At 43.0% G+C, this 14,072-nt stretch overlaps 1 protein-coding gene across 1 annotated transcript; it reads right to left on the minus strand.

Annotated features, from left to right (window-relative positions):
- Positions 1-514: 514 nt before the first annotated feature.
- On the minus strand, positions 515-4,841 carry SMIM20 (small integral membrane protein 20). The gene is made up of 3 exons (XM_063135153.1): positions 4,682-4,841; positions 1,594-1,650; positions 515-1,357 (listed from the first exon to the last, which is right to left on the minus strand). Exons 1-3 carry the CDS (start codon positions 4,788-4,790, stop codon positions 1,320-1,322), a joined length of 204 nt encoding a protein of 67 aa, XP_062991223.1. The 5' UTR covers positions 4,791-4,841; the 3' UTR covers positions 515-1,319.
- Between the last annotated feature and the right edge of the window lie 9,231 nt (positions 4,842-14,072).

The raw sequence follows: 14,072 nt of genomic DNA on the forward strand, positions 1-14,072 counted from the left end.
CGAAGATGACATCAGGGCCTGCTCCCCTGATCCCCCACCCTGAGCCAAGTGGCTCCTTACAGGTAGGATATAGAGGGTGTTTATTATCTGGACAAAAAATGTCAAACTTATCAATTTTGACTGGTCATAGCAGCTCTACTAAATATTAAATCAAGGTCTGGGAAAAGAAGAAAAGTTCTCAAGTACTACTCAATAGATGCTTTCCCACACTTTAATATTACATCTCAATCAAATTACGTATGTAGTTGATTATTATACGTATTTGTATGCGATGCTATGCCTGAGCAACGTGGTCTGATCGCAAAGCCCCATACTAGTTCATGGTGCTAGCTGGCCTGTTTGTAGAGCCTATGGACCAATGTCTCGTCACAAGGCTTTCCCTTGAATACACATAATGGTCATTTCTGCACCTTCAAATCAAAGCTGAAGATTACTATGAAAAAAACATATGCAGAAGCTCCAGGAAAAGGCAAAAAGCTATGTGAAGTCACAAGAGAGATTAGTACACTAGATATATAATGCATTCAAATCTTTATTTTTGGACACTGAATTTGTACATAAAAATAACTTCTTTCAAACACAGTTTCTCTACTAACAAAAATTCACTCCAATAAAACAAAACATGGCATCTACTATGGGAAATGTAAGTCAGTTTTCCACCTAGAAAGAGCAATTGAATAAAAATGCACCTTTTTACTGTAGAAAAACCTTCTTTCTTGAAGCCTTGAGCTACGTCAGTGTTTACTTGAAAGTTATTGTTGAAAGTAAACTCCCAATCATTTTGACAGAAGTTACTTACAAGTAAGCCATATTTGCATCAGAATCAGATTTATATTAGTATGATACGTTCTGCTATTATTTACAAAATGGATAAATTACAGAACTTCTACATCCTGTTTGAATTAAGACATGATTTACAGATATACAAAGGCACCACTTTCCAAATTCTTAGTAGTGATTTTGTTTTACAGATATTTAATTATTCAATGCATGTTTATAAAAGCATCAGTTGCATGGTGTATTCTGGTCATGTCAAATCTTTATTCACCTAAGTAATTCTCTTCCATTCCTCCAAAGAAGAGAGAGACAATTATTCCATTTAATTAACAGAAAGTATTTAGTGCAGTTTTGTTCTACTATTGGATAAAAGTGGGCTTTAACCCTTGAAGCAGCAGCAACTACTGCTAATATAAACTGATGCTATCAAACAACCCAACATGCCAGGCCCTTTGGCTGAAAGGACTTTCTTAGTTGTCTGAAAGATCCTGGAGCGTCACTGATGAAATAAGGGATCTTCAAGATCACACCCAGAAAAGTCTTTACTTTCTTCTAAATGGATCAGACCATACTTTTAATCCTATGGATAACAACAGAAAAAAAATCATCTTAGAAGATTGTTGGAATAGTGAAGTTGTCACACCATCAATTTCACATATTGGTAAAAGCACAAGCTCTGTGTATGAAAACAGAAGTGGCCCCTCAAATAACCTTGTACCAAGCCAGACCCAACTCATATTTGGCTAAGGGATCAGAATGTTTAAAACATAACATAATTCACACAAACACACCACAACTGAGCATATAGATATATACCTGGAGGTTGAACATCTTCTTGGATAATACCAGCTCGATTTATTGCTTGCTCTTTTTCTGATAAACACAAAACACTAAAGTAGGTAAGAAAGCACATTTATCTCATCAGTTCCACAAATGTGCACAAAACAATGTAGCTAAAGACGTGGTAATAGAAGATAATGGTGAACAATAGTCTGCTTATTACCCATTTCAATTGCTTTTCTCAAAAGACATAAATAAGGATGTTTAATCATGTATACTATGTTTTTAATCAGTTTTTATGTGTTTTATATTCGCTGTTGTTCCCCGCCTCGATTCAAGTAGAGAAGTGGGTAAGAAATAAATTATTATTATTATTAAATTTACTGTAAGGTGCAATAAAACCTAAAATGCTATTTCTAAGAAAATAAGTACTCATCCTAGTTATATGTTTGAAATAGCAAGTTATGGACTGTAAAACACAGGGCCTGCAATTTCTCATAAAAGTATGGTTAAGGCCAGTATTTGCCAGTTTTCTGATAGCTGAGACACGTTTTTCTAAATCAAAAACTAGGGCCATACTTCACTCAAATTTAGAAGGATTACTTCAGAATGTTAACTATTAAGACTTATTCCCTGCCTTGTGAAATATGGAACTTCCTGCCCCAGAAAAACTGACTTGCCCCTTCTTTATTAATTTTCCATTGCCTTCTGAAGACTCTGTGTAATTTGTTTGATTTTGCTCCCTCCAGAAGTCAGTGGAAAGGTACCACTGAACTCAATAGGACTTATTTCTGAGCAAAATTCTATAGGTCTGCACTGCTAATCTAACTGGGAGTCCTCCTGGAGCAACCTGAGTTTGCCAAGCACTTGCTAGTTTTAAAGCAGGGTTACAGGTAGCAATTTACTAGGTAACCAAGAATTGCCTTCAGGCAGGCAGGGAAGTTTTACAAAAATGGATTGTTTGAAACTGTAGCTGACAAACAGGTAAGAGTGAGCAGGCCAAATAATGACTCTCATAGAATTAAACGCATGGCTGATTTAAGCCAATATTAAGAGCTCAGCTGACAATTCCTCCAAGCTAAAATGATCTGGAAACAGACTGAACTAGTCAGTGCTCCCTCTGCTGGTATTTTTTTTAAAGCTTGATTTCTGAGCAGAACTATTTTTCAGTCATCATGGAGGTATTATGGATTGAATAGGGGCCCTTACACATATGATACATATACTATACCAGTGATTTTCAGACCTTCCCTTCACTTGCAGGCATTTTGAAAGAAAATGGCATGATAAATCTATATTGGCACCTGTCATAAATGCAGCTATGTGTGTATTTCATACTTGGGTATCAGTTCCTAAATGCAAGAATGGTTCCTAGTTACATTAACATAGACAGTCATAGTGGACATCATCCAAAAGAAATACTATGAGGTACGTGTGTATGCCATGGAGTGGTGTTTCTGTTCTACCCTTTAAGTTGCAGTCAAGATCAGAACTGTTCTGCACCCCCAATCATTAATTGGAATAACTGTGCTTTCACTGAAGCAAAAGGAAAGACATACCCACTATCATATCCAAAAAATGCATAAGTATTTCACTGCATTTGTACATATTGGAAAGGGGAACTAGCTTCCCAAACACATCACATCCGGTTATAGTGTGCAAAATTACAGCAAAACGAACACTTACACGACGTATTTTTTCTTAAATTGAGATTATGCTTATTCTGGGCTGGCTCAGACACAAACACGTCCGTCACTTAAAGATGACACCATTGAGGTGATGATTTCCATAAAGAAGTGATCTGTCATACATGTTGTATGTGTGACAGATCACTTATTTATGAAAACTACCTCGGATGCAATGGCTCCTCATTAGGATCAGCTCACGCATCATTCACCAGCCAATCACAAATGCACCTACATTACTTCTTTATAATCTCTACATGAGATAACTGGAAGCTAAACTGGGTCAACTGAGGAGCTGTTGTGTTTGAGGTGGAATGAAAGTTCTTTCTCTGTGGTGTTCAGCTGGAAGCTCAACTAACAAAGACAGACATATTGTACACTGCCCAGAAACCTTGGGTTTTAAAAATAGAATGAATAAAAATTATTAAGATTAATTTGGAATCAGGGGGTGGGGAGCGACAGAGTGGTTTGAACATGTACCGTATTTCTTCAATTCTAAGACACACTTTTTTCCCCATGTAAACATCTCTAAAAACAGGGTGCGTCTTAGAATCATGGGTGTGTCTTAGGGTTTTTTTTCCTGTTGGTGGTACTGAAATTAGTGTGCATCTTACAATCGAAGAAATACGGTGCATTGTCCAAATGCCTCAAAATGAAGAGAATGTGCCTTCAAACCAATGTTGCTTGTTAAGCCTCTCTTCACTGCAGTGCTAAAGATCTTAAGAACATATGAAGAAGAGCCCTGATGCTGGATCAGACCAAGGGTCCATCTAGTCCAGCTTCACACAGGGGCCAAGCAGCTGCCCAAGGAAAAACCACAAGCAGGACATGGGTGCGACAGACTTACTGCCTCTGATACTAGAAGTAGCACATTGCCATCAGGACTATGGTAGCCCAGCATGGTGTAGTGGCTAAAGTGTTGGACTGGGAGTCGGGAGATCCTGGGTCTGAGTCCCTACTTGGCCATGGAAACCCAGTGAGTGACTTTGGGCCAGTCACAGAGTCTCAGCCCAGCCTACCTCACAGGGTTGTTGTTGTGAGAATAAAATGGAGAGGAGGATTATGTACGCTGCCTTGGGTTCCTCGGAGGAAAAAAGGCGGGATATAAATGCAATAATAAATAAAATCCAAAGTCGTGGCCATCACCACATCTTGTGGTAGTGAGTTCCATAGTTTAGCTATGCGCTGTGTGAAGAAGTCCTTCTCCCTCCCCCTTGGGATTTCTACTTCCGAGTTCTGTGGGCAGCTCTGCTCCGGGCAAAGGGATAACTGGAAAGGCAAAGCGAGCCCCTCTCTCCACCTCTTCGGGAAGGGCGCGCAGTGAAGGGATTCGGGGGCCACCACGGAAAAGGACGAGGAGGGCCAGGCGCCTGGGGGACGGGACGAGACTGGACGGGAGGAAGCTGCGCATGCGCACGCGCGGTCTTTCGCTGACTTACTGTACTCCTCAACGTGCATCAAGGGGCGGAAGTAGATGGGGTAGAAGGCCGCCCCCACCACAGCCACGAACCCGCCGAAGATGAGGAGGCTGCGAGCCGCGGACGCCATGAGGAAGGGGACGTCCCTGCCGTCAAATGGATCCCCAGCCCTCTGGCGGCTGTGGAGAGAAATGCATTTCCGCTTCCGGGACAAGGAAGGGCGGGGAAGAGACAGACAAGTCCTGTAGGAGGCCGCTCTGTCGAAAAGTCAAATACAGCCGCAAACGCCGGTTCTTCCTCGATGCTGCGCTTGCCTGCCCTCTGGTGGCGGCAGCGGCAAACAACCGAAGCGCAGGCGAAAGCAAAATACAGATTTGCAGCCTAAAGAATGGTTCCGGACAACTATGTACAACTTCATGGCAATACTTTCTTTCTTTCTTTCTTTCTTTCTTTCTTTCTTTCTTTCTTTCTTTCTTTCTTTCTTTCTTTCTATCTATCTATCTATCTATCTATCTATCTATCTATAGTATTGCCATGAAGTTGCCATGAATATAATATAATATTATATATAATATAATTATAATATAATTATATTATATTAAAAAATTTCTAGGCCACTTTTCAGGACAGGAGACATCCCAAGGGCACCTTACAAAAATGTAATCCCATACAGTAAAAACCTATACCATGATAAAATTCAGAAAAACAACAGACATGAGCAATAACATATCTGGCCTATACATATAGTAGGCCAGGTGTTTTATTGAGCATTTCTACATTAAGAGCAAAAAAAGCCTTTTTACCTAGAGTGACCATATGAAAAGCAGGACAGGGCTCCTGTATCTTTAACAGTTGTATTGAAAAGGAAATTTCAGCAGGTATGATTTGTATATATGGGGAACCTGGGGGAATTTCCTCTTCATCACAGCAGTTCAAGCTGCAGGAGCCCTGCCCTCTTTTAAATCTGGTCACTCTAGTATAGCTCCTGCAGCTTGAACTGTTGTGATGAAGAAGAAATTTCATCAGCTTCTCCATATATACAAATGACGCCTGCTGAAATTCCCTTTTCTATGCAATTGTTTTCATATAGTCACCCTACAAAAGCAGAATCTTTAACAAGCTATTCTGGGGTTTTTTTCTTTCCTAACAGATTTTTTTTTCTGGTAAGAAAAAGGTCAGGAGAAATGGTGGGAAAATACAGGAGCGTTACAAACTGAAGCCAATGTTATCTGGATTCACACACATACCATAATATTTTCTGAATGAGATTGCATAATAAAAGCCTCATTTCAATTGCATAATAAAAGCCTCATCTTGAAGCATCCTTAAACTGTCTAGGACAGCTGCGTAAAGACATGGTCAAAGGCAACCAATTATTACTCATAGGGCTTTTCTATACATGGCTGTTAATCAGCTGCATTTACTTTTGTTTTGTTGCAGAATTAAGATCTACACAAGGCGTATTTTCTTTCCTGTTTTTCTACTCCATACTCCTTAGGTGGCACTGGTATGGTGGAATAGTGCAAATACGCAAGTACAAGCAGCATTTTCTTTCTACCATCAGAATTTTCCCCTGCTTGCTCTACAAATATTCGCTGAAACTCCTGTTTACAAACAAACTGTTTACAAACTGGAGGGTAATGACATCTAAAGACTCCATCAACAACTGTAATGATGAGTGCACAATAAACGCTTCATATAGAAAAGCTCCTATCTTACAGGTGAATGACACTGAGGCAGAAGAATAGAGTTGACACAAGGCCAGCCATAGTATTATTATTTTTACTTTTACCCTATTTCTTCGATTCTAAGATGCACTTCCCCCCCCATATAAACGTCTCTAAAAACAGGGTGCATCTTAGAATCGCGGGTGTGTCTTAGTTTTTTTTTCTGTTGGTGTTACTGAAATTAGTGTGCGTCTTACAATCGATGTCGTCTTACAATCGAAGAAATACGGTAGTATTACTTGTTGCTATACTGTACTACTTGTTATTGTTAAAAAAAAGATGATTTGCCAATCCACCAGTAGATCCTGAACCATCTTCTCCCCATCACTGCTACAGAACACACCCACACTGCATTCCACATTGCAAGGAAAGACATGGGCTACCTGTCTTTTGGAGAAGGGCGTCCACCATTATTGAACTTCTAATGAACCCTTGGGTACCCCAGAACCAAGAGTGAAAAATCACTGTACTATACTTTTTTTTTTTTTTGCTTTATATTTTATATTAAACCAGCAAAAAAGCCCATCACATGACAGGTGTAGAGAAGCAGTCTGGTGAGAAGGTTAGTGGGTTTTGGTCCCTCTGCTAGGCTGGAAGCTCCTGAAAGTTATCTTTCTCGGAACTTGGAACTTCCATAGAAGGCCGCAGTTCCGAGGAACGTCCCTAGATTGCGCCAGAGGGCAAAACCTAGAAGTGGCTTGGAGGCGCCCTCTGGCCTTCCATCTTGGAACTTCCCTAGATGGCAGTTATTTTTCTTGGAACTTCCATAGAAAACCCTGTGAGCTCAGAATTTTTAAACATGCAAATAGGAGAGAATGCCGAGGCAGTGGATTGGCCTATAAGTGCAAATAGAAGAGAACATGCAAATAGGAGAGAAGGCAGAGGCAGTGGATAAAATGGTGACATCACCAACCAGTAGGCCAATCCTACTGCCTCTGCCTTCTCTCCTATTTGCATAAGTGGCTTGGAGGAGGCCTCTGGGCTTTTATATATAGAGATATTTTGGTAATGGTGATCATGCACAATTTAATGGTGTGTGTGTTTTGTGGTGGGGCAAGATCCATGAAAAATATGATATGCTGTTGAGCAATAGTAATACCAAAAATATGAGAAGACTAGCTGATATACCCAGCATTGCTCACCCACCCACCCCCTAAGATATATGTCCTGGAAGCCAAATTGTCCTGGAAGCCAAATTTAGGTTGCTAGGCAGGTGGTTGAAATCCAAAACCACCAAGGTAGCTTGGAACCGATCAGAGGGAAGGCAACTCTGTACTTAATCCTAAGTGGTGCTGCCCAGGACTTAATACGAGATGTAAATATTGTTGAACCAATCAGTAACAGTGGCCACAGTGCTATCAGATTCAATATATACTTAAGTGGGAAATTGCCCAGGAAATCCAACACATTCACACTTGACTTCAAGTGTGCTCTTTTAACTAATTTTATGTATTATATTTTATTTAGTGTTGTTCCCCGCCTCAATCCAGAGGGAGAGGCGGGTAATAAATAAATTCATTATTATTATTATTATTATTATTATTATTATTATTATTATTATTATAAGAGGAAACTTTTCTAAAATCCAAGAGGTCACCAGCATGGTTAACAAGCAGTGTCAAAGAAGTTGTTGTAGAAAAGAGGGCTTCCTTCAAAAAATGGAAGTCTTGCCCAAGTGAGGAAAATAAAAGGAAGCACAAGCTGGCTCAAAGGAGATGCAAGCAAACAATAAGAGATGCAAAAAAGCATTTTGAAGAGCACATTGCTAATAATATCAAGTCCAACAATAAAGAATTCTTTAAATATATCAGAAGCAAGAAACCAGCTAGGGAAGCAGTTGGACCGTTCGATGACAGTGGAGTTAAGGGAGTACTAAAGGAGGACCAGGAAATTGCAGAGAAGCTGAATGAATTCTTTGCATTGGTGTTCATTGCAGAAGATACAGGACAGATGCCTGAGCCTGAACTGATGTTTTCAGGAAGGGAGTCTGAGGAAGTGAGGGAAATAGTGGTGACAAAAGATGAAGTTCTCAACCTTATTGACAAATTGAAAGCAAATAAATCACCAGGCCCAGATGGTATCCATCCTAGAGTTCTCAAAGAACTCAAATATGAAATTGCAGACCTCCTCACAAAAATATGCAACATGTCCCTAAGCTCAGCCTCTGTACCGGAGGACTGGAAGATGGTCAATATAACACCAATTTCCAAAAGGGATCCAGGAAATTACAAGCTGGTTAGCTTGATATCTGCTCCAGGTAAGTTGGTTGAAAGCATTATTGAAGACAACAGTAGTAAGCATATAGAAGGGCAGGTCCTGCTGAAGAAGAACCAACATGGCTTCCATAAATGCAAGTCCTGTCTCACTAATGTACTAGAATTCCTTGAGAGTGTCAACAAACATGTAGACAGGGGTGATCCGGTGGACATTGTTTACTTGGACTTCCAAAAGGCTTTTGATAAAGTCCCCCACCAAAGACTCCTGAATAAACTTAGTAGTCATGGAATAAGAGGAGAAGCCCTCTTTCTTACCCCCGTGCAGGCCAGGGCTGCCTTAAAGCCGCAGCTCTCCATGGCCCGCTCAACCATCTTCTGCTTGGAGCTCTGGGCAGGTGCCGGAAAGCCTCCGAGAGCGGCTGGGTTGAAGCGCTGTCCTTGCCTGGGCCTGCACTTCTCGCCCACCAAGTGCTCTAGCAGGAGGCTGTACTGAAGTGCTCAGGTCGGCAAGTCTGGCTGAGCTGGTCCACGATGCATTGTGCAATCGGTGTCCATAGACAGGCCATGAGGGAGCCAACCAGCTGATGGTTAGCTCAGTCGTTGCTGTCAGCAACGGGGCCAGAGCTGCACCCTCCCACTACTGATGGTGCCTAGCAACCAAGGCAGCTGGCCCAACAACCTCTCCCTTCATGCCCAGAATGGCAAGCCACTTCCAGATGATGGCCACCAAAGCCTGGTAAATCTTCCCTCCCACCCAAGGCATGCTGGGAGTTGTAGGCACAAGCCTAGCTCACTGAATAACATGTTAATCTTTGAACACCATCTGAGGTGTGGTGGAAGACAACTGGAGAGTGGGCCTTCTTAGTTGTGGCACCCTGATTATGGGTTTCTTTTTCCCAGCCAGGCTTGCCTAGTAACTGCATTAATGGTTTTCTAGTGCCAAGTGATTTTATTTATTTTCCAAGGTCTTTTAACTTGATGAGATCTTTATGCTAGGTCCTCGCCCCCACCCCCCGCCACCGTTATAACTAAACCACAACATTCCAAGACAGAAGCAGGAATTACTGAATGAAGTTTATGATTTTTATGTAAACGCCTGAATATACCATTGAACCAGAAGAGCAAATGGAGGAATGGCTGACAGCTGAGGCTAGAATGGAATGGTGGGCGGGGTGAGTGGCAGTTGGCGAAAGTCAGGGAGGAGAACAAAGACAGTTAGTGAGAGGTAAGGAAAGTGGGAGTGGAGTTAGGATTGAGAGATTGTGACCTGGTTTGCTCACCCATACTTTATTTAAAAACAACCACTCTGCATGCCAGTACTACACCTCTCCGCATGCCTTTGGCAGCCCACAGGTGCCCGCGTTCTCTGAGACATCCTCTTGTTGCCATTGCTGCTCCTCAATAGAGCATCGAGGAGTATCGTTGCCAAGGAGGGGAGGTAAACGGCTGTCAGTGGATGTGCCCAGCTCCAGCCAGTCTTGCTGGGACTGCCCCAGCTTGCACTACTCACCCACCAAGTGCTCCATCAGGAGCCTGTACTGAAGGGCCAGGGCAGGCACTCCCTCCCTTCGTCGAGTCTGTTTCTGGGCATGCACAGAGTGCCTCCCCTTCCTCCTTCCCTCTTAAGAGCAGAATTTTCTTCCCCCAAATTCTGAGAAAACAGTGATATCAGGACGGAGTGTCTTTGAGAACGTTCAGCCCTCCAAAGTCACACTGTTGTATCTAGTTATGATTTTAAAATCATGCAGAGGGTGGAAGGAGGCACTGCAGCCCAATTCTGTGGGTTGTTTCCTTTTATGTGGAATTGGGTTGACTGCTCAAGAACAGGAGTTGGGGTTGTGAAAAACACACAATGGCCGCCAAAGGCCAAGAAATCTGGCCTCCCACCCAAGGCATGCTGGGAGATATAGGCATAAGCCTTGGTTTTTATTAAATTCTTTTTAAAAAATACTTAAAACTGAAAATTCTGTGTTTTTAGATTTTTCTAGGACATTGTACAACCAGACCTATTAGCATGCCCAATTTCATGTTTCTAACTCATCTGGAAGTGGGTAAACATTTCCGGACATACATCACACACCCATACTTTCTGCTTTATAGGTCGAGATTGCATCTGCAGTGGAATATGGCTATCCAGTCCATCCTGCTCAGCAAGAACAAGTCTATCATAAAGTCAGGTCAGGGGAGATAAAATCTTTGCAATGAAAATATCTTATCCCATTTACAAAAAAAATGGGGGAGAGGAAGGAACTGGCAGCTAGAGGGAGGTCAGAGGGAGGAGAGGTGGTTCTCCCAGCGTTCCTCTCCTCCCCCCACCCCGGTTTTTATTTTTTTTATTTGTACGGAGTGGGGGGAAATTGCACTTGTGTTCCTTCCCATGCAGATACCGGGAAGGAACGCAAGTGCGGGAGCCAGGCCCCTCGTGGCACCAAAGTTAGGGTGACCATATGGAAAGGAGGACAGGGCTCCTGTATCTTTAACAGTTGTATAGAAAAGGGAATTTGAGCAGCAGGTGTCATTTGCATGCATGCAGCACCTGGTGAAATTCCCTTTTCATCACAACATTTAAAGCTGCAGGAGATACGCTAGAGTGAGCCGATATAAAAGAGGGCAAGGCTCCTGCAGCTTTAACTGTTGTGATGAAGACTTTCTTTCTGAGCAATAACTAAACTTTGACTGGATTACTTTTAACTGTAGGCGTCTCTTAATCCCTTCATGATTTATTTACAAGCGGTACATTACTGGCATATCGATGTACTATGGCCTGCACCTGTGTTTATAAAGGTGCACAGAGACTTTTTTGTGTGTTTGTATTTCATTTTGCTCCAATTTGCAATTAATTATGTTTAATTATACTTGACATTTTTATATGAAAAATAAAACTTTATAGTACATTGTTATAAAGCTAGCCTAATTCTCTCCTCGCCACCCTTTTTAAAGCTTTATGGACATAAATACACTCTTGAGAATTGTAGTGAAATTTTTTGTGGAATCTGCATGTCAAGAGTTTTTCAGTGAAATATGTTTCATGATTATCAGTCAACAGGAAGGCAGACAAAAAGGGGCGATCAACTAACTCCAAACTTTGAATTATATATATAAGATTCTTCATCATCATCATCATCATCATCATAGCTTTGCTGTTAAGCCCCACCCCCCTCCCCACCCTGAGTCTGTAGGATTATTACGGCAAAGTTCAGTTTAAATACCCAGAGTTGCCCTCATCCTCATATGTAGCTCAGACCTAGCCTAAGTTAAATGTGTTAGTGCCACTGTCAAGACGGGGACATTGGACAAGGCACCCTTCATGGGCCTCTTTGCTAAGCCTCCTATGTCACTGTCATTGCCACCAGTTGTTCTTGCTCCTCACCCTCTTTCTCATCACTGTTACCACTTGCTTGCTTGAAATATTATTTATTTATTTACTTATTACATTTCTATACTGCCCAATAGCCGGAGCTCTCTGGGCGGTTCACAAAAATTAAAAACATCCAAGATGGGTTGTGGGCCGTTTGGAGGTGTCCAACTATGCCTACTTGCCCTTTCTTTTCTTTTAGTAAAGGAAACTGTTAGCACTTTAGCAGCATAGGGTGCTTCAAGATATACCGCTCCTAGCACTTACCAATGAAAAAGGCTTTTTGTTGTGGTTTGTTTATGGGGAAATGGTGAGAAAATAGGGAAGGTTACAAGTGGAAGACAAAGACGATGCCTGCCCCCACCCCAAATACCGTAAATGTTCACATGACAATAAAATAAACCCTCGCCTGGAAGCACTTATACTCAGCTTTAGAAGCCAGGACAAGACCGATCATTTCAGAATCGGTTAATACCGCACACCGCAAGTTGAGGACAAGCCTTCCTCGTTGTGCAAACCGATGGTGGGTGGAGTCGGGGGAGCGCTCAGGCAAAAGTCGGTACACGAGCAAGTGCCTGTTTTCATGTGAAACGTGCCACTTTGCAGCTTTTCCGCGCCCAGGACTGCCTCTCTCCTGCGCCCTTCTCGTTTCTGCATAGAAGCCACATCCTTGGCCCTGAAGGTAGGATGACCGTATGAAAAGGAGGACAGGGCTCCCGTATCTTTAACAGTTGTATTGGAAAGGGAATTTCAGCAGCAGGTGTCCTTTGTATATATGGAGAACCTGGTGAAATCCCCTCTCCATCACCACAGTTAAAGCTGCAGGAGCCCTGCCCTCTTTTAAATCTGCTCACTCTAGTATAGCTCCTGCAGCTTTAACTGCAGTGATGAAGAGGGAATTTCACCAGGTTCTCCATACATACAAAGGACACCTGCTGAAATTCCCTTTTCTATGCAACTGTTGGAACGCCTCTCCCGACATGAACCTACCCGTACACTGCGCTCAACATCTAAGGTCCTCCTCCGAGTGCCTACTCCAAGGGAAGCTCGGAGGATGGCAACAAGGGAGAGGGCCTTTTCAGTGGTGGCCCCCCGACTGTGGAATGATCTCCCCGATGAGGCTCGCCTGGCGCCAACATTGTTATCTTTTCGGCGCCAGGTCAAGACTTTTCTCTTCTCCCAGGCATTTTTAACAGCATTTTAACAGCATTTAACAACGTTAAGTTTGTTTTTAATGGACCCCACAATTGTTGTTTTTAAATGGATACTGTTGTTTTTATACTGTTTTTATGTGTGTGTGTGTGTGTGTGTGTTTTTAAATTGTATACTTTTAATGTTTACTATTTTAAAATGTTGTAAACCGCCCAGAGAGCTTCGGCTGGGGGCGGTATATAAATGTAATTAATTAAATAAATAAATAAATAAATAAACTGTTAAAGATACAGGAGCCCAGTCCTCCTTTTCATATGGTCAGCCTACTCGATAGGGAGATGGAAAGATCCTTTGTGCATGCTCAGAGGCATTCCTTTTTTCTTTTTTTTTTACTTCAGGCATCCCAAAGAGAGCAGAGAACAAGAAGTGCGGGTGGGGAGGGGCCCTACGCGGGTCCGGCGAGGAAGCAGCGACGGAAACGCCAACCCTCCGTCTGGCCGCTTCAGCCCGGCGTGCCTGTGGGCTGGGCCATGGGCGCACCTGCTGCGCCCGGGCGGCTCTTCCTGCTTCCTCCTCCGCGTCCTGCTTTTCGCAGCCCACCGGAGGAGGCATGTGGCCAGGAAGCAGGATCTGTTCCACGCGGACACGCAGCGTGGCAGGATTTCCCTGGTCGGGCCAAGCCGGCGGGGAGACGTGGGCATCGCCATGGCGAGCGCAGTGCCATTAGCCGGGCACCGCCGGGGCAGCAGCGGCTGCGGCTTCCTCTGCATTCGTCTCCTTTGGCTACTGCTGCTGGTGAGTCGCCCCGCCGTGCCTACCCGTCTCCAGTCGCTCCCGGTCGTCAGATGGAGGGGGGGGGTACACAGTCCCGGATTGCCCAGAGGCGGCACAATATCCTAGACCATAATACCCAAGCACGGACGTGCGCACTTTTCAGCCTCCCCAAACTCACCTTTCTTCCA

The sequence above is a fragment of the Elgaria multicarinata genome, chromosome 10 (assembly GCF_023053635.1).
Source record: "Elgaria multicarinata webbii isolate HBS135686 ecotype San Diego chromosome 10, rElgMul1.1.pri, whole genome shotgun sequence".
NCBI classification, from domain to species: Eukaryota; Metazoa; Chordata; class Lepidosauria; order Squamata; family Anguidae; genus Elgaria; species Elgaria multicarinata.

Coding starts and splice junctions, on each gene's coding strand:
- SMIM20 (XM_063135153.1), bottom strand. CDS start 4,790: ATGGCGTCCGCGGCTCGCAGCCTCCTCATCTTCGGCGGGTTCGTGGCT. Junction 1,651..4,681: donor GATGCACGTTGAGGAGTACA/GTAAGTCAGCGA, acceptor TGTGTTTATCAG/AAAAAGAGCAAGCAATAAAT. Junction 1,358..1,593: donor AGAAGATGTTCAACCTCCAG/GTATATATCTAT, acceptor TGTTATCCATAG/GATTAAAAGTATGGTCTGAT.